This window comes from Amblyomma americanum, chromosome 6 (assembly GCF_052857255.1).
Source record: "Amblyomma americanum isolate KBUSLIRL-KWMA chromosome 6, ASM5285725v1, whole genome shotgun sequence".
Taxonomy (NCBI): domain Eukaryota; kingdom Metazoa; phylum Arthropoda; class Arachnida; order Ixodida; family Ixodidae; genus Amblyomma; species Amblyomma americanum.
Genome location: NC_135502.1, coordinates 4,289,728 through 4,309,530, shown reverse-complemented (window position 1 = coordinate 4,309,530; position 19,803 = coordinate 4,289,728). Strand labels below are relative to the sequence as shown.

Genomic DNA, 19,803 nt, shown 5'->3' with positions numbered 1-19,803 from the left:
TTATCTTCACGGTCGCACAGACCTAATCAACATGAAGGTGAGCCCAGAATAAAGTTCTCTAGCAAAGATTGGTTTGCAGAAAAGTCCAAACTCAATATGTGAACATAGCTGTCTTCACCCTGCGCCGTCTTCCTCTGGAGAGCATGTGACTGACCGGTCTTCGACTGTCAGACTTGGCTCGGCACAACTTTCATTGCTATATATTTGTCAGGTACCATGCGGAATCCTGGAAATATTGTGTATTGCCCTAACTGCGACCTCCTTTCTAGAAATCGAAGGCAATGAGAAGCTTGAGCCGTTGTCATATGTTCTGTGCGCTTTCCTACCTGGCGTTGCGTCTCTCTTCTCAGTTACAGTTCACCGCGTCGTGTTGTCGCGTTTTTATTTTCATTGGTTTACCATTTCGGGCACTTCGTATTAGAGCAGTTATTCGACGCTCTTAGTTTGTTTTTATTCCTGTTCTTTTTTTCTGGCTCCAGCAGTCGGAAGATCGGTGGCGCCATCAGTGCCAGAATGCAACTGGATTTGCAATTAATGCTCTCACTCCGCCGTCTTGCTGGGCCAACGTTCATTCATTTATTGTGCGACCGATGCTCTGCATGGAATCAAAATTACTGGAGCAACTTCTCTGAAATCCCCACCGACTCACTTCCTCTTCACCGTGCCTGACCCCGCTGCATTGGTCCAATGAAGGGCCGGTGAACACGACCGAAGGGTTTATTTACAGCTCTCGCCGCGCGGTGCTCAAGTCCTTTCCGTCGTTCGGCACCGGTTCATTGCGGGTACACCGGCAGACGACAAATGATCCCGATGATTAACGGTGCCTTGGGTACACTGAGACGGCGAGAAGTCCCTCTTTCCTTTGCTGAACGTCAACAGCAACGTCAACAAAGCCCCCGGTGCTGGTTGTCTGCGGTCGATGGCTTTGGTTCGGTCCGTGGGAAGGTTTCAAAACGCCGGGAGTACGGGGAGTGAAGCAGCAGTCTTCTGCCCCGTGTCGCGCGCCCCTCCGCTCGTCCCCTCGCCGCTGCGGCGATCGTCACGGTTTAGAAAAAAGAGCTACGCTTTTCGGACAGCCCTTGGCGCCCAGACTTGATTGAGTGCCTGTCTATGCGGCCGCCGCGTGCCTCAGCGTCGTTTGGCGTGAGTAGTGTCACTTTGCCGATGCCCCTCGGGCTGCCGTAGACCTCAGTGGATGGTATTTTCAGGGAGTGAGAAGACAGCAAATTGTAGAAAAGAACCATCAGGCAATGGTCAGACGGAGTCACTTGAAATATACGCGGGGTCATCGAGGGTGCTCACAGCTACCCTACCGTGTCACTAATTGGCAGCCGTATAATTTGTAAGGAGCGTTCCATTCTTCTCCTTTTTTGCCAATGGTGAGTGCCGCGTTTCGTAAGAGAGAAAGACATTGTGTCTGCCGCCCCTGACGTCACAGATGGCAGCAGGCAATAACAAATGGGCAAACAAATAAATCGGGAAAAGAATCATTACAAAATACGCACCTACATGAGTCGATGAAGTAGGCTGTGCGTGTACCTTAATTGACCTGCACAGCGTGACCTTTTGGGCTAAACGACTGCGTCAAGTCACTCTTCCTCGGAGCCTGCCAAATTGAATAAACAAAGCGGATTTGGAAGAAACCTCTGCTGGTAAGCTAATAAACACTTGCTTAGAACTGCCATTTCGATGCTATTCACTGAGATATCCTTTCATCTGCGGCTGCAGATAGAAAAGCGTTTGAGTTACGTTTTTCGCTGATAAGTAATCGCTGTTTTCAAGCTTAGGAAAGAGCAGCACACCCTTCTGCGTGTGAAAAGATGTACACCTTTGTTGCTGAGGTGTAGCATATTGCCGCGCCTCCCACAACACGATGCCCGCCTGCTAGGAGAGAGGCACACACGGATGCACCGCCCATTCATTTGACATGAAAGCCAGTGTTGTATTAATCATGCATCTTTGCTTCCATGTAGTGCACGCAGCGGGCTACATCGAACGGCTTTGTCCATCTCGCACGTCTCCTTGCAGCCAAAGTGTTCTGACCTCAGCCAAGTACACGGTGCTCGTTGACAGTTGGTAATAATCAGAATGTCTTACAATTAACTTTATCCACCTTGAACGCCCCAGACATGCCGGGATGGTAGTGGCTTTGGATTGACGTCTGGAGACTTGTTGACTGTGCTACGGATTGGATTTTTTGGTTCAGTTTCGTTTTCAGTGATGTTTAGTGCGCTTTGTGCATGGTGGTGTCGTTATCCAGCTACGCACGCGGTTCATTTGAGATCCGAAGGCGCTGCTGAACACAGCGCCTGGTGTCTGCTAGACCTGAAGTCCGTTTGGCCCATCGCTTGGCGCTATCCACGCAGAGAATTAAACTGGGTTTGTTCAGCAGGAGCCTCTGCTTGAAAGGTGAAAGAAGAGAAGACAGTTTTTTGTGACTTTATAAAACTGAACAATCTGCTACACTCTGAACACGAATACACCTGTATGGGAGTAAAAAGGGAGTGAGCTGTCCTCTGGCGCACACCCTTTTATAGAAGGGTGTGCTCTAGAGGTCGGCTTACTCCTTTCTGTTTAGAGTGCATACTGTGATCACTCTGCGCATTTCTCGTACGAGTCTCGGAGACGCATCTTTTTAAAACGCAAAGTACTTCGACAAGCAAACTCATGTTGACCGTACACTTCGAGGATTGCATTTGCTGCGTTTCGGAGTCTGGCGGTGGCCGGGCATTACATGCAGGAACAACTTCCACTTCATGAATTAATTCACGCAAATACCCGCATGTTGCACTTGTCAGCATGAACACGGCCGTCATTTACGAGTACATATAGGTTTCCGCTTCCCAATTGATGTTATGCTTCGCCCAGTTTGTATGTGCAACGCCAGGACGCGGTGAGAGCCGGCACTTAGCACGGGCAAACTAGTTTCTTGTAGAAAACTGAGGGTTCGGGCAAGTTTCTCATGGCAAAAATCACTGCCCATGCACGGACATGGGACCCGAGCCCGCAACATCAGACAACACCGATGAAAGGTTTCTATTTTTGACAATGCGAAAACGGAAGTTCTCTAGTGTACTATTTTAAGCGTTTATTTTTTGAAGGAATATTTGCTTTGAAAAGAGTGTCTTCTAAACGAATATATATATATATATATATATATATATATATATATATATATATATATATATATATATATATATATATATATATATATATATATATATATATATATATATATATATATATATATATATATATATATTCCACGGTTAGCTATATTTGGCGGCATGAAGAGAAAGCCCTCTCTCACCATAGGCAAATTCGGTGCTCGCTTACGCCTATGTGCTTTTCTGCTCATCTATTGCAATGTACAGTAAGCATGTTTTATTACAGGACATGCTGATTGTAAAACGACACTTCCTTACGACCTATATTTTGCAAAAAATTTGTATTTCTGCAGCCGTAGTTGCGTTTTATGGCCAAGCCAAGTACGATATCGCGGTCTTCCCAGCATTCTTACGATGGTTTTTAAGTGCCCTTTAAGAAACTCGCATAGACGGCAGCACCAGCTTTTCTTCCCTCTAGGTAATATTTAGAACTCTGTGGTAATAATAGACTGTAGGGCGGTGTGAGGTACGCAACAAGCTTCATGCAAATACTGCGGGTGCTTTGCTTGCTGCCCTGCGTACGTGGTCGGTCATGCGCGCTAAGCAAGTTGTTTGTCCTGGAACCGCTTCCGCATTGGGCCTGCCAGCAGGAAGCTCGCATATGCTGTGCTATGCCCTTCCCACAGCATCTATACATCACACATTCCCTGCGTACACGCTTTGCCTTGACACTGGGAAGCGAATAACGAAGAGCATATTGCCTGATTATTACTGGCTGCTATTGTTAAATAACCAATGTCGCACCCAGACTGCAGATTCTTTCACTTGTTGTGCGGTGCTTTCGATTGGAATGAAAGCCTGCCGTGATTGGCCGACGTGAACTAAAAGGCTGAAACACTACAGCCTTTGTTTATGCGCTAATGAACTGAACATAAGCTGGAGCGCAATTACCTTTGGCGAAGACTGAATGGTTGCCTCAGCGCCGAGAGCAAAACTGAACATTACGAGCACTTTGCAGCACCAGAGTCTTGCGAGCACATTACCAGTGTGACTTTCCAAGGACGTCGGATAGGCTCTCTGCGTCTCTGCTGTGCGAGCGCTGCCGCTCACGCCGCTACAGCTCGTGCATCGAAAACACGCACTCAGTGATGCGCCGTTGACCACGCCCACGGTACATACAGTCTGATCGGACGACTCTGCTGTTCCGTGCCTGGCTGGGACCCTTCTCAGCTCAGACAGCTGCATCGTAGTATGTCGCAAACTTCCGCGTTTAGCCAACAGGAATGTTTCCAGGAATGCTCCAAGGAGTGGACGCGTGTTGCCCTCCTGAGTTAGCGTGGCTGGCGTGCACCACAAAGCAGGGCGCTCTCGTGTGCTGTAATAGCGAGAGTGGGGAAGGGGCGCTTTACTTCTTTGCACCGTGTGTCAACAGTGAAATACTCGTGCGAATATCGGGCCAATCGTACGAAACGACGTCACCACTCGTGATCCATTGAACACATTAATCGGTCATGTGGCTCATTAACTGTCACGTGACCAATTGATTGTCGATGGGTCATGTGATTCTTGAACCCATCACACATAACGACCTCCATGACCCCCTCCATAGCTGATAAATATTCATTTTTTTTTTTTTTTTTTTGCAGCGATATCCTATGCGTGAACGTCGCACCCAAATACGCATGAAAATTCGGGTGCGTCTCCGAGCTGGCTAGAAGGGCGATAATTATGAGCGTAATTCCACAATGCCCTTCAACAAATGGTGGAAAGAACAGCTTGTGATGATCGAAAGCGAATTGTCGCACTTCGTGAATGCTCCATGAACTGGCTGGCTGGATAACCAAGCATCGACGCTGTGCGTGGATACATATCGGGCTGCCTGTTATTCATTCTTCCCGCACGCATTCTGCGGACAGGCGTCCGAGAGGCACCCGCCCTGGATCGATGTTCGGGTCTGCTCGGTATACGCGAGCATTGCACCGAGAATCAGCAAAAGAAAAAGTGCAGCCGGCGGGGACGAGGCCCTGACTCGAGCAGAAAAAGGATCACCCGGAGAAAGTAAATGGAAAAGAAAAAGAACGAACCGAGCATAACGAGTAAAACTGGGAAAGGCGTGACTGGGAGAAAGCACAACGGCAGTAAAGAGCGGGCTGGGCAAGCCGGTGGACGCAAAGCGAGACATCGGAAGCGCGGTGCATGGCAGCACCGGCGAGCGTGCTTTTTGCGCCACAACTGAGCATTTGTAGTTTAATTCGAGTCCTTGTTATACGTATTCAGGGTGCTTCTCCTAAGACTTGACATAATTTTAAAAATAGGCTCTTTGAGTTAGAAGGGCACTTTTTTTGGCATAGCACTAGTCAGTGGTGAAGTACATCAGAATACAGCTAAGGCGTGCTAATTAACAGGATGGTTAACTAATATTGATAAGTTATCTTTTTAACTATTACTGTTAGTCTCCTTAATTATTAAGAGGAGTGTAGGGCACCGTTGTAATATTCACATCAGTTTTTAGAATTTCGAAAATGCTATTACCCTCGGCGCTGCGGCCCAACAAATTTTGGTTGTTTTCACGAGTTACGTGCAATGTAGAGGTTGCTTTTCCTGCAAGCTTCGTTAAAGCGCTTGTATTTTGGCACGATGTAGGCAACGGTTGTGCCACAGCGCCGAGGGTAAGCGCATTTTCGAAATTCTAAAAACTGCTATGGATATTTGCTTACGGTTGGATACACAACTCTCAGTAATTAAAGAGCCTAACGGTAATAGTTAAAAGCTAACTACTCAATATTAGTTAACCAGCCTGTTAATTAGCATGCCTTAGCTGTATTCTGATGTACTTCGTCACTGACAGTGCTATGCCGAAAAAAAGCGTTCTTCTAATTACAAAAGCCTATTTTTAAGAAATATGCAAAGTCTTAGGTGAAGCACCCTGTACATCAGTTATGTTCAGTCAATTTTGTGCCGCCGGTTTGCCCGCTTACTTAATGATCTGACCGCGTGTAATATTGATGTGCTCACCTGTTCCGCAACCGCTTGATACGAAGGAAATTTGCCTTCGTGACTGCGTCCTTTTGTTTTTGTTCTGTGACAAGCACACGATTTCCCTTTCCTTTTCCTGTTTCCATCTACTCTGTTCTAGAACTGTAAAATCCCTTGCAGGTTATCCTGTGCTGTACTTTCATCAGTTACTGCCGGAAGGTGTGCTTCCGCCCTACAGCAGGGACTTGGGGGTCACTCGAGTTGCCTTTTACCACTTTTTCGGCACTTTTCTTTAAAACCTTGTGGTTTGAGGAAATAACTGGAATCGAATCAAAATCCAGAGCAGGCTCGCTTTGTAGAGACCGCAGGAAAAGTCAAATAGCCTACGATTCACTTAGATGGAACCAATCTTTTCAGCCAATCTCGGGACCCGCAGCGCGTGGGATCGCGACTGGAACGAGGAAGTACGCGATATGGCCTGGCACACATCCCTGCCATAAACCGGCCAAGTGCTGCCGCCGGGCGTCGTCGGCACGCACGCGACAGCTGCGCCCTTGCGTTCCACATTTCCATATGCGAGCAGAAAGTCTGCCACCGAGGGCGCTCTGTATGCTGCAGGGTTGGTGTGAGTTCCATCTGCGAGGGGCGTGCGTTCCCGTTCATCAGCTGCAGCTGTAACGTATTTATTTATTTTTTATTTGCTCAGTACCCTAAGGCCCCTCGCGGGCATTACATAGGAAGGAATTCATCAAAGAAAGCTTAACAAATATACTATACAGAATACAAAGGACTGAGCAGTGTTGTGGAAGCCACAAATGGCAATCACTGGCCAAGGTCTCAAAATTTCTTGCAGCTATTGGAATTGTACTCAAGTAACACTTGCGCTAACATTTGCGCTAATTTGCGCTAGCATTTGTACATAGAACTATTGGAATTATCCGTGAATGGTATACGAGCTGTTCCGGATGTTGTATACTCTGGACTGCCATACATGCCATGGACGCGAGCCGGTTCCGAATTCTTGTGTGCAAACAGAAATTAGGACAGCCTGTCGAAGAGTGCCACGGCCGAACCGTCTTTTGTTGATCTGCACGAGATGCCCAGTTTTTCTTAGCATTTCAGAAGCCGAGCACCAATCCAGGGGAAACCATGCACCCATCTGAAATCAGTGGGTACCCTGTGGCCCTGAGGGTCGAAGCCCGCAATGCCCGGTCACGGACCAGATGCTGAAATGCAAGGCCACCGCTGCGGTCTGCGCGCAGACAGCATGGGAATTATAACCCTGGTTTGCTGACACCAGCAGTGCATAGCTTCTTCGACACTGCCAAGTTAGCGGGGATGTCTGTGCAGTTTCGCTCTATGTAACAGGCTGCCTGCTGACCTAGGAGAAAAGATGGTCCAGCCGCAGAAGTTGAATACCCGCACGCGCGGATACTCGCACCGGGTAGACGCCAGCGTTTCCGTTCTGTTTCCCTAATACTGTGTAGAGTAATGAATGGCTCGTCCTGAAAGGACGCGTGTATAAGAAAAGAGTGCCCCTGCGTGTTTGTATAGTCAGGTTTTCGATAAACGGCGTTGATAAGCTCCCTTCCCCATCTTAAGCGGTTGCAGTTCAGCAGCGGTGCCTACCTCTCACGTTCCGCCACTTCATTATGCGGACGCGCGTTGGGGTAGAAGCTGCGCGCGCATTTTTACCCGAGTATAGTATTCGCTGCGCACACCTCGGTCACGAGAGACTTCATTCCGATTCCCGTCACGCAGTTCGTCGTTCGAGCCGCGCTTCTTTGCCCGCACGCGGCCGCTACGTGACCGGAGCTTGCTCACGTTGTACGCACACTCTGTACGTAGCGATCGCTCGCCGCGCGAGATACGAAAGCGCCGCTTGCAAAGTCATCGAAATGCTGCCGCGTTCTGGAAGAGGCATCCACGGCGGGGACCGACTCGCCGAAGACGTGTCCGATCGCTATCGTGGGCGGCGAGGAGGGGCTCCGTGTCGTCCGCCCGCCCTTTCTCCCACACACACCGGCTTCTATTTCTCCCACAACTTTCTCCTCCCGGCGGCTTCGTTTCCTTTCTTCGCAATTAGGACGGCCGCTCACAACCTGAGGCTTCAATGGCGCGGAGCGGATCGTCCCGAAAGGCAGCAGTTGAAAAACGAGGAGTCCATCGGCCGCTGCCTTCGCTGCCGTGGCCCGCTCAAGAGGGGAGATAATCGCGTTTGGCGGAAGGGCGCCTGCTCTGCGAGACGGCGGAGGGCTCCCGGTGGGGCCCCGTGCGCGGCCAACAATGCCAAGGGTGCCACGGCAAGTGGAAGAAGGAGAAACCCTGGCCGGTCCACGCGATCTGCGGCGCACGAGACGCTGTGGATAATTGCGGCGCCTTATGGTATCAACGGCAGCAGCAGCGACTGACCTTCGCCGCCTCCTCCACCCTGCGTAGCCGGCAAGGGGGAAAAGGGCCCACGGACCTCTGCACGAGAAGCGTCGTCGCTGGCGAGCAGTTGGTGCGCGCGTGCGGCTACCGCCGGCGGTGACCACCACCACGGACATGGTTTCGCCGGTGATCGCCAGTAATGAACTGTGGTCGGTTGGGTGTCGCGCATCCGCTGACGCTCTTCTTCGGCGCCCTGGTCCTCCTCTGCGCCTGCGGACTTGCCTCGCCAAAGGTAACTGGACCCAGTTGCGTTTGCTGCTGGGAGAGAAGGATGAGCGATCTTCTTGCGCTACGCGCGGGGTCTCCTCTCTCGCGGCTTCTATGTTTGTTCTGAGCGCCTCTTGCGACCGACGACACCTGAGGCGCGCGCGCGCCCGTAGTGACTGTCATCCGGCGTGTGGCATTCCTGACTGCGAAGCTCATTCTTCTGCTTCTTGGTGAGCGGTGTAGTGTACTTTTCTTGGCATTCCTGCTTCTAACCAATGGGCGACAGTGCCGAAGCCATGTCACTGTACTCCTGCTCCTGAAAGTTTCGCTTTTCGCGGGGTGTCTGTCGTGCGGCGAGCACAATTTGTCAAGACTGACATACTACCTGGTCCAGCCGAAAACGATTGCTTCGGAGCAGTCAGAAGCCATGTTAAAATCTACCTCCAAATGTTTCCTGGATGTCAACCGCGAAGTGGTTCTTTGACGAGGACCTCATATCTCACGATGCGATAGACTGCGAGCATGGATTCGCCCTTTTGAGATTTAGAGACCACGCGCCTAAAGGCTCACTATGCACGAACCGTGGCAGTCATCAACTGCAGGTCGTCAGTGTCTCGTGGTACATCTGTTGTGCATCAAGTATTTTTCATGGATACAAAACATAAACGTTTGACATACGTGGAGAGAGTGCTGTTCGAAATAATAAGACGCCGAATATTTAAATCCTCTTTCAGCTACAAGTCCACCAACAGCAGTGAACAGAAACGAAATTATGTACGGGAAAGACAGTTGCTGCGAACTTTCTATGGCCTCTTTCTCATTCATGCATCGCCTTATTGATATGCCAAACACGCCACGGTCGACGCAGCAATTCACTCGGTGAGGTTCTTTCGCCGCCTAAAAAATGGTAGCGTATTATTGGCTGCCAAACCAGCTGACATCTGAGAATTTGTTCCACGTAGTGTGCACCAACGCGGGTGCAGCATAATGAGGCTATGCTGGCCAAAAGGCGCAGACGGGATCCGGTGTATTCTGACTACATGCTATGTTGCCTGCTCACTTGGGATGCAGCCGTATTTCAAGCGTGGAATAATATGGAGCCAGACATTGTTATGGTCCCCGAAACCTGACATCATGGTAACCGTTATTTTCTTAAACTGCCCGAGTATACTACGCCCTACTTTGTAAACCGTCCTTTCCGGTTTGAGGAGGCATGATGCTGATGGCTAAGCGTGGAAAAACTTGCTTTTTAGTTGAACCACACCACACGCCTGCATCACTAACGATTAAGAGGTCTTGGCAGTGCTCTGCAATAATGTTGTCTCGCGTTCTGTATTGGCCTCTGGCAGGCAGTGTTCCACATTTTATTTGTTTCTTGGACAAATGCTTAAGCCGGTGCCAACAATGAGGGCTTTATTCGATTCCTGGCAGGAGAACCGAATATATACCTGAAATTTTCTACAAAGGGAATTAAGCAGAACCTTCGAAAGGAATGGTTTCTCAAATGTAATAAAATCTTCCATGCGCATTTTAAATGGCTTATTGGCGTTATTTCACCTGTTCATTACTAACATTGACTATTCATTTCTCCTGTCAGGGATAGTAAGCTCAGAGATCGGTGAACATCTTCCTGTATCTTTACTGGACAAAGTCACCGACTGTAGTCTCACAGGCGTCCTTGATTTTCCCATAACCAAAAGAGACATAAACATGAGAAGTTTGGTACTTTTCGCAGCCAGCTGTCAGTGGCTGACTAGTTAAAAGCTCATTGTATCGACCTTCCTGAACTTGCTTACGATTGTCTTTTAGGTCTACGTTTCAAATGTAGATCTCGCGAGCTTCTTTAACGATTAATTTGAGTCCATAAGAAGCAAATCCTGACACAAATTGTTTACAGTCATGGGTTACAGGCAGAAAGGAAGTTCCTCACGTTGGGTGGATTACAATTGGGACCTGTTAAATGCGTTTTACAAGTAGTTTCCCCTGTATTACGGCACATGTTTAAAGCCTTAAATTTGCTAATAGAATTTCTTCTAAAAATATCCAGATCGCTTAACTTATTGTGCTGAAGAAGGATGGAGACCAATGTTTTCTCCAACGGTACACCTGTATGCGTACTACCGCCCTCTCTAAGTGCCTAGAAAATTTGATTTATGTCCGTATTTTGTTCACTAACCACCGTATCAATATGGCTTTATCGAAGGATGCTAGAGGCCCGTGAACTGTGCGATGTCAGAGCTACGTTAAAGAACCCCAGGTGCCCGAAACCATCCGGAGCCCTCCTCTAGGCGTCCGTCATAGCTTGAGTCGCTTTGAGACGTTAACACCCCCCCCCCAAAAAAAAAAACAAAAAAAAAACTTTTTTTTTGCGCTGTCCTTCCATAAAAATCAACCAATACCAACATAGCCAACCTTTCACTCTGCTTCAACATCATAAAACCACAAACCTTTACGGACGGTCCTTCGACCGAACATTCTCTCTCAACATAAAGAGAAATACTACTGGAGTCCTTTGAGGGAGAACTGCGTACGTGGGATGTTTTTATCGATTTTTCTAGGGCTCTTGGTTGATAAGTTACCTGACTTCATTAGAAAAACTGATTCATTACGGTTTTTGCGGCTTATTTCTTGAAGCTCTGAGGTGTATTCAGTGTGTAAAAGCTTAAAGAACACGTCAAGTCTCGAGTCATGCAATATTCAAAGTCTACCTGTAAAATCATACTACATTTGATTGTGCCTTGCCTCACGCATATTTACAATACCGCGCTGAACACAGCACGTTTTCCCGCTGCCATGCAAATAGCTAAAGCCGTGGTTATTAAAAAAAAAAAGGAGATAGAAACGCTCTGAGAAATTACAGGCCAATATCTGTACTTCCATTTTTTTCAAAGGCTTAGAACGATTAATGCATCGATGTTACAACAATAGAGTCAGTTCTTGGGCTAGTTGGTATTCTTGATTCACGTTCATAGTATTCCAGCGGAACGGCACATAGCCAAAGAAAATAAGACGGAAAAGAAGAAGGACGAACACAGCGCTGACTGACAACTGTTTAATCAGAGACGCGCACACAGCTTAAATACTCTCAGAACAGCGTAAGCGCACACCGTAAAAGAACCAAAAAGGAAAACAGAATCTCATCACATCTTTCTCGCAAAAACTTTGAAAGGAACGCCTTTTCTGCATTATGCAAAAAGACTGAGGTATCGCTGACACATCCTGACCCAGCCTTTTAATATAGTAGGCCTCTATCGTTTCACGGGTTGTTTTTAATTTGCTTCTGCTCAGAATCCTTACTCCTGAAAACATCGGTGTGCAATCCTTGCAAGTTGCGCAGTGCTCGACAAGGTTAGCACCTTCCCTATTCCTTAGGTCTCTTGCGTGTTCCCTGAGCCGGTCGTTGACGCAGCGTCCCGTTTGCCCTATATACGACCTGCCACACGTCAAGGGGATTTCGTACACAACGCCTGTGGCGCATTCCGCAAATCGGTTCTCGTGCCTCTTATTACACCCAGGTTTTCGGTTTTCACCTGTGATGCGTCGGGCCAACTGGCCAAGCTTCCGAAGGGCTGAAAAGACCAACGGCACATTGTGCCGGTTTTCCACCTTTTTGAGGCCATGGGATACTTTGTGCACGTAGGGCATCACTTCAGGCTTTACTTTAGCCTGCGGATGGTTTATTGTCTCCTTCCGAGTTCGGGGCTTCAACTCCTTCAATAGCGCTTCTGCATCAGCGACAACAACCGAGTCAGGGAAACCGGCTGCCTGAAGCCTAGCCGGTTCCCCCCCCCCCCTCCCCCAATTCCATAAAAAGAAAAGGGTGCCTCGCTGTGAAAGAGCCTGCTCACGCTCCGCTCGGTGGGAATGACCTTCCCTTTGGTTCCCGGAAAAGAACGCCTTGGGCAGCGACCGAGAGCGGACAGACGACGGGGGAATAAAGGAACGGCGACTTCGAGTAATTAGCCGTATCCGTCAGGAGCCGGCCCGACCGGAGAGAGCTCGCCGCAGTTGAGGCCCGCGGCGCCGCAAGGTTTCAGTGGACACGGAGCCCCGTGCACCACTGTCGCTAGACGTAGGAAATAGCGGCGGACTTGCGATTTCTCCTCGCCCGTTCCCACGGGTCGACTCTGCAACGAGTGACTCCGCTTGCTACAGTGGGGTGAAACTTTGATTGGTTCCGATTTTGGAGAAATGTGCCTCGTGCTGGGGATTGGCCACCGCCTGATGAAGGGGCGGAACCTTAGGGGATTGAAGGAGCGTGCTGAGTGGGAAAGGACACTCTGGGCCCTGGCGACAAGGCTCACCCAGTCGCTCGACGCATGAACTCTTAATTTTTGACTCTTTGCTCTTTCTTCAATGTGTAAATAAGTTTTGTCAAATTGCATTAAACCAGCTTGTTTTCGTTTTCCCAAACTTCAATTTTCATCTTTCTTCAGCCCGAAGACTCAGACACGCTACCAAATGGAGCCCGGGTTCGAGTTAGCCTTTGCGCCACGACACCGCCCTCAGTTTTTTTTTAAACAAAACTGAAATGAACGGTTTATTGATTGATTGATTGATTGATTGATTTAGCGATTGATATAATCAAATATTACTTCAGTACCGCAAGCAGAAAGTAATCATTAACTTCGCCTCAAGTTTAAGATCTGTAATATTGTAACGTAATGCTGACTGCAGTCCGGAGAGCAGGAAGACAACGAAAAGCGCTTCTAAGCAAAACTTCATTTGGGCTGACTTGCGCCCACAAAGAACTGAATGATTCGGCGGCGGCGTAGCAACAAGCGTGCTCGGTGGTCGTCGAACAGAATGCCCTCCGCTCTCGGCCGCGTTCAATTTAAAGCTGATAGCGAACTTTCGAGATACGGTGCGCAAAGTTACCATGTGCAGCATTCTGGAACAACGTAGAATCGCATCCGCCTGTTTAAGGTCAACCGAGATAAATCTTGTCGCGCCTTGCGTCACGCACAAAGCGACAAAGCCGCGTACCGGCTGCTTTGAAGAATGAAAAAACAAACAGTACAAAGATTCGTGTCAATGTCAAGAGGAAGCATCGTTAATATTCAGTTTATACATCAATGACCTCGTTAATATTGATCGCTCTGCTAAGTTAATTGTCTATGCTTACGACACGTGAGCAGTGGGAGGCCGTGCTGTCCATGCTCAAGCTTAGATGACCAGAATGGCCACAGCTACAAACAGCTGGGGCAGTAGGTGCCCTGGACTAAAAGCCCCCTCCAGTTCGGGGGGCGCAAAGCTCTTTACTGAATTAAATCTCCCACCATCGCTACTGCCCACTGCGCAAGATCCCAATGTTGTTGCGAAAACAAACCTTGTACTGATTAAGCTGTCAACTCGGTCGACTGCGAATTTCGTAGGGAATGCAACCAAAACGAAAACAGTCCTTTTTCGACCTGAAGACCACGCAATTCATTTGCGATATCAGCTGCGATTTGAAAATGTGTTCATTAAAATTGTACGTGTTGTTAAATATTTGGGAGTGCTCTCCGAAAGGCATGCCTTGAGATCAAGAAGACACGATGGGAGAGAAATATCCCGGGTAGATGAAGTTTCTTCGAAATTAAGATCGTTGCCTCTCTACAAGTGTAAAACTCTTTATTGGTGCGAAAGCACTTATACGCTGACCAACACCGACCAAGAATCTTGTCACCGCACGCACGTTCACTGCCCGATCTTGTACCGTTGCCTATAGCAACCCGAGTTACTACGCGAGATTACCCGAGTAGTAACTTGGGTGAGCTCGGGCAAGTTCGGAGGAGTGGAGGAGGAGGAGGCTCTGAGAGAAACAGCCACCTGCCACTGCAGTGGCGCATCGATTAACCGCTGCATGCCCCACTGCGCGGGTAGTGGTGTGAGGACCCGCCGCCATCTATGACTGTTATGCAGTGAATTACGGATTCTGCATATACGGGTATTAACCGACTAAATATATCGCGTCATACCCCCAAGACAGAGCTAAGTGCCCCCCCCCCCCCCCCCAATTGAAGAATGAACACCTGCTTTCGCACGTCTACTCGGTTTAACTAGGTTAAACCGCCACCAATTTTTTGTAACTCGTTTTTTATGTCAATAGTAAGTTACTGCTGTTTTGTGTCAGGGCGACCACTTTATCAAACAACAAACAATTGCACAGTATATAAGAGAAAGCCGTTCGAGAGATTATGAATGCCCCATATATCTATCTCATTCTGGACCCCTTTTCAGCGAACTGAAATTAGTGCCGCTCTCTGAACTTTATCAGCATACTCTCAGAAAGCGCTATGAAACAGGGAATTGAAGTAAAAACAAATCGCTTGAAACTATACCCTGTCTAAAACTAAGCAGAAACGTTTGGCACACTCGTTTCCATGAGATTTTGTAGCCTGCGCGCTATCGTACAAATTATCGAGATCAGCGCTGGCTGCACTTCGAACTCGTATAGTCACCCGTTCTTTGGATCTAATTCTTACCTGGCTTGATCTGACGTTTCGTTTGCATATACAACGTTTATTCGCACTGCTGTGTTGCTGCCAAGTAGACGGTTCGTGGACGCGGTCAGACCCTATCTGTTGGCTTTTTGTCTGTCGATGGTGGGGTTGAAACAAACACAAGCTAGGTGGTAATAAATAGTAGCGGATTAACCACGGCAGCCAGCTGCCTCGCAGGGGTCGAAATTGCATCGGCGACAGCCCCCGTTCCACCGGATTGCTTGGAACGTGTGGCCTCTCCATGTTCGGCGGGTCTGCACTTGTTTGTTCTGTTAGTGCTTCGACATTCCTTAGTTCTTGGAAGAGGCCAGTGCGCTAACGCGGTGGTTTCGGCATTTGCTGCGAGTTTTCACCGAGCGTCCTATCTTTGTTCTTTTGGCACCTTCGCGCCCTTTTCAAGGCGGAGGAAAAATGCCAGCTGCTTTGCGGTTCCCAGCGGAAGTAGAGTCATTTGATGCCGGCAACAATCGCTTCTTAAATTAATTGATGACCGTAATTAACCGTAAGCGCGGTTTATATGCGTCGCCCACATACGTGACTTGCATGGCTTCCTAAGCACGCAGCGCATAATACGCATGCTTGCATGTGCCCCTACTTTATTTCCCTCCTTTATGCTCTACTGGCCTCGGGAGGTCAAGCGTACTACTTATCTGATTCCATAGTCAGCTCACGTGGGAGGAACACGCACAAGTTGACACGGCCAGGGGCGAGCGTGAACAGTAGCGCCGTGCCACGCGGTGCAGTGTCCCGCAGTGCAAGCTGGGTTTGTGCCCCACAGTGCGTGTACCTTTGCGTGCTTGTTTACCGACTGCAGTACATGTTATCCGGGGCGACGCTCACCACACGGCGTTCATCGATCTCGAGAGCGGAAGATGCGCCGATCGAGGCCACTACAGTAAGAATTAAGGGCGAAGAAATGCACGTATCGAGTTCGTTGCCCCCTGGGGTCAGCGCGGATCGATACGGGCGCCGCTATGCCCGCGGCCGGTATTGTTAAAATCCCGCGAATTGACTGCAGGATTCTCCCCTGCTGGCACGCGTGGGGTAACGTGAGCACATTGTTTAGTTTCATTTTGTAGATGACGATCACACCTCGATACATGCGCATCTGTGCAGAAGCGCGCCCACTGCAGTTGCCGGCGGCGTCATCTGCTCCAACAAGCCAGCTCAATCGGAATCTCGTTGCGGCGGACTGAGGGGCTCGGGGGATGGAAGAAGGATGCTCTGATAATACGTCTATTGTCGTGTTCAGCGACCTTCTTAGAACACATGACAAAAGGCATTTGCAGGCAACTAGAAGCGAGTAATTCTTAGTTCCTACAGGCTTGAAATCACTGGCACTAACCGACCATGCATCTACTGCGCTGGACGTAACTTGTTGCACGTTTGCCTCCAACGTATTGGCGTTCCAGTGACGTGCGTTATCGCTACGCTGTTGTATAGGTATATTGTTCACAATGGCCTCATATATTGTTTACGGTTTATGGTTTACGCGGGTTTAACGTCCCACAGCGATACAGACTATGAGACACGCCGTAGTGAAGGGCTCTGGAATAATTTCGACCACCTAGGGTTCTTTAACGTACACTGACATCGCGCAGTACACGGGCCTCTCGAATTTCGCCTCCATCGAAATTCGACCGCCGCGGCCAGGATCGAACCCGCTTCTTTCGGGCCAGCAGCCGAGCGCCATAACCACTGAGCCACCGCGGCAGCTCATAATGGCCTCATATAGTACTACAATTGGTACAATACCGACTGCTGCACACTGCCGAGGTTTTTTCTTCTTCTCACTTATATTACTGATGTCTAGGTAGAATAGTGTGACATTCCGTGTGTGATACGAGGATCCACGTTCGACGGCGCGGCGTAGACGGGGAACCGTGACAGCGGCATCATCAATTGCCCAGCCATGCTCTTTGAGTGACGACCGGAAAAACCGGTCCCGCCGCCGCCCCGGGGAAACAGGCTTTGTCCTCCCCAATTTCCGGTTGCATTCCAGGACAGGGGAGCTGTCAGCGGGCCAGAGCGCGCCGTACCACAGCCGACGCTATGCGAAACCGCGAAGACGACATTCTTTCCCTCCCCCCCTTTGTCGTGGGCTATCGCCGGGAAGGCACCCACAGCTTCCCAGAAGGGCCGCGACGGACACCTGTCATGGCGGACAGGCAGTACTCGCCAAGAATGTGGAAAGACAGGCGCTAGTGAATTAGCTCCGAAGAGAGAGCCTGTGTATACTCTCACTTGAGAGAGAGTGGTGGCGTTTTTGTTGTTTATTTAGTTTGTATTGTTAACAGACTCTGGGGTCGAGGCTAAGCCCAGCCCAAGGGGTGGTCCCCATCTCGCATGTTATTTTGGATTGGAGAATTGATGCTTTGGGCGGGCCACTGGAAATGACCGCCCTTAGTCCTTTGTTAATCAAGTGCTTAAAAGCGCATGTAAACGGATGCAGTTCAGTCTGAGCTGGGGCTCCATGCTTAGCATGTAATGTGATGCTACTTAGGCACTAACCTGCCCGGTCGATGAGTAAAGTAGTGCAAAGTTTGTTCTGTTGAAAAATTATGCTCTGCTGTCATCATCTACAAGCTCGCCTCCTGTTCATCTTCCAAGCCGAACGACACTAGAGGAAGGGTTTGGGAACCATCCTCGAAGAAACGGACGACTATTGAAATTCTACTGCATACACGCAAGCCGAGCAGGACGACATCGTTCGCGAAGAGGGCCTTCAGCGCCGAAGACCGACGGCGTGCAGCTTCTGCCAGCAACCGCTCGAGCCCAACTCCGGAGCCGCTCCATCGCCCCCATGAAGTCGTCGGCACGTAAGCTCGGACGCCCCAGCCTCTGATGTATAATCCTAATCATGCGTAATTATTGAATATACCTGTTTGTTTAAACTGAGCCATACGGTGTCTCTTTGCCTCTCCGTCCCGTGTGGACCTGCGCATTATGGGGGTCATCACACTGGTGTCAGAAGTGGGGTCTCAAAAGCAAATGTCCTCTGAATGCTGTGACATTCATGACTTCAAAATTGTAATCAAAAGGGAATCACGGGACTGATTGTGGGACTTTTACCCCCATTTGAGAGGCTTGAGGCACTGGAGGGCTTGAAAAAAAAAAAATGACTGTATCTGAGGGAGCTCCCACTCCACAGCCGTCGCTCGGAGCAAGCATGCTGGCATTAGGAAGCGTCATTCCGACGTTTACGGGAGATAAGACAGGGGTTCCAATCTGCGATTTCTTTTCCATGCTAGAAGAGATTGGGAAAATGGGGGGATGGTCCGATGCTCAAATGCTGGGAATGGCGAGGTGTAAGATGGCAGGAGCTGCTCATGATTTTGCCTGGCGAGACGAAAAAGTAAAATCCACAAAATCATTTGCGGAATTTAAGAAGCTCGCGTTTGAGCATTTCGACACTGAACCACGTCACGTGCGGGTACAGAGGTTCCGTGACGCCGGACAGATGGTAGGGGAGGACGTGCGAACATTTGCGTCGCGGCTTCAGCGCCTAGCACGCGATACGTTAAGCAGGGAGGAGGAAGGAGACCAGCTAAGGAAGAAATACGCGGAGGATATACTTAAAGAGGAAATGACCGCTTTGTTCGTGGCTGGTCTGCAAGACCCCGTGCGCCGGTTCGTGCTCTCGCGCAAGCCGAGCAATTTCGACCAAGCCGTGGAGGCCGCATTGGATGAGGAACGAAATGAGGCGTTAACGACAGCCGCAGCGAGAGTACGCGTCATAGAGAGAGCGGTGCTCAACCCTGAGGTTGCTCTCTTGACAGAGCGGTTAGATCGCTTGGAACAGCTGCTAACTCAGCAGGTAGAACGCCAGGTTGAAGCGCGCGCTCAACAGCGCCCAGTCGCTGGAAACCGGAGACCGCCACAAAGCTACAGGCGCGGTATGCGAGATTTTGAAGAAATCGTATGCTTCGCTTGCCAGGGTCGCGGACACATCGCCAGGTTCTGCCAAAACGTGCGCCGTGGGGAGCCACAAAGAGAAGCAGGCGAGACACGCCCTAAGCCAGCCTACAGCGGGGCTCCAGATACCGAGTCAAAAAACTAGTTAGTCCTCCCCAGCCTGAGGAGCGTGGGGAGGGAGCAGTGGATGATGAGGTGGCGGTAGTTTGTGTGGCCTACGAGGCATGCCCTGTTGTGCGTTGCAAGTTAAATGGTTGTTGCATGGAATTGTTGATAGATACGGGGTCAAAGGTGACATTGCTTAAGGAGAGCAGTTTTAACACGCTTCGAAGGAAGGGGGACCGCGAGGTGTTGGAAGCGTCTGGTGGTATGGCAACCAAATTTGTAGGCATAACGGGGGATCCTCTTGGCATAAGTGGACTCTACCGGTTACACTTCTCTCTCGGCGGAATTGCATTGGAGCACCCCTGCTACGTATGCCCGGACACGGTGTCTCTGCCAAACGGAGTGTCAGGTATATTAGGGCAGGATTTTTTGAGAAAAGGGAAGATAGTAGTCTCATTCTCTGAGGAAGAGGTTAATGCGGGCGGCTCAAAAGTTCCGTTTTTGAACAGGAGAGGGGCTGAGATTCGCATTACCGATATTGACACCCGTCAAACAGTGGGATCATTGGAGAAGGT

At 49.5% G+C, this 19,803-nt stretch overlaps 1 protein-coding gene across 6 annotated transcripts in view; it reads left to right on the top strand.

Annotated features, from left to right (window-relative positions):
• Positions 1 to 19,803, top strand: part of LOC144136206 (fibroblast growth factor 1-like) — a 75,378-nt gene that overhangs the window by 23,576 nt on the left and 31,999 nt on the right. The window contains exon 1 of one of the 6 annotated variants that reach the window (XM_077668302.1): positions 8,580 to 8,748. The exons of 2 other annotated variants lie outside the window; for them this stretch is intronic. In XM_077668302.1, the coding sequence (XP_077524428.1) occupies positions 8,656 to 8,748 (93 nt within the window). In that variant the 5' untranslated portion in view covers positions 8,580 to 8,655. Of the gene's footprint in view, positions 1 to 8,579; positions 8,749 to 19,803 lie in introns of those variants that run through there. 3 more of the 6 variants (XM_077668303.1, XM_077668299.1, XM_077668300.1) reach the window with 3 other exon arrangements.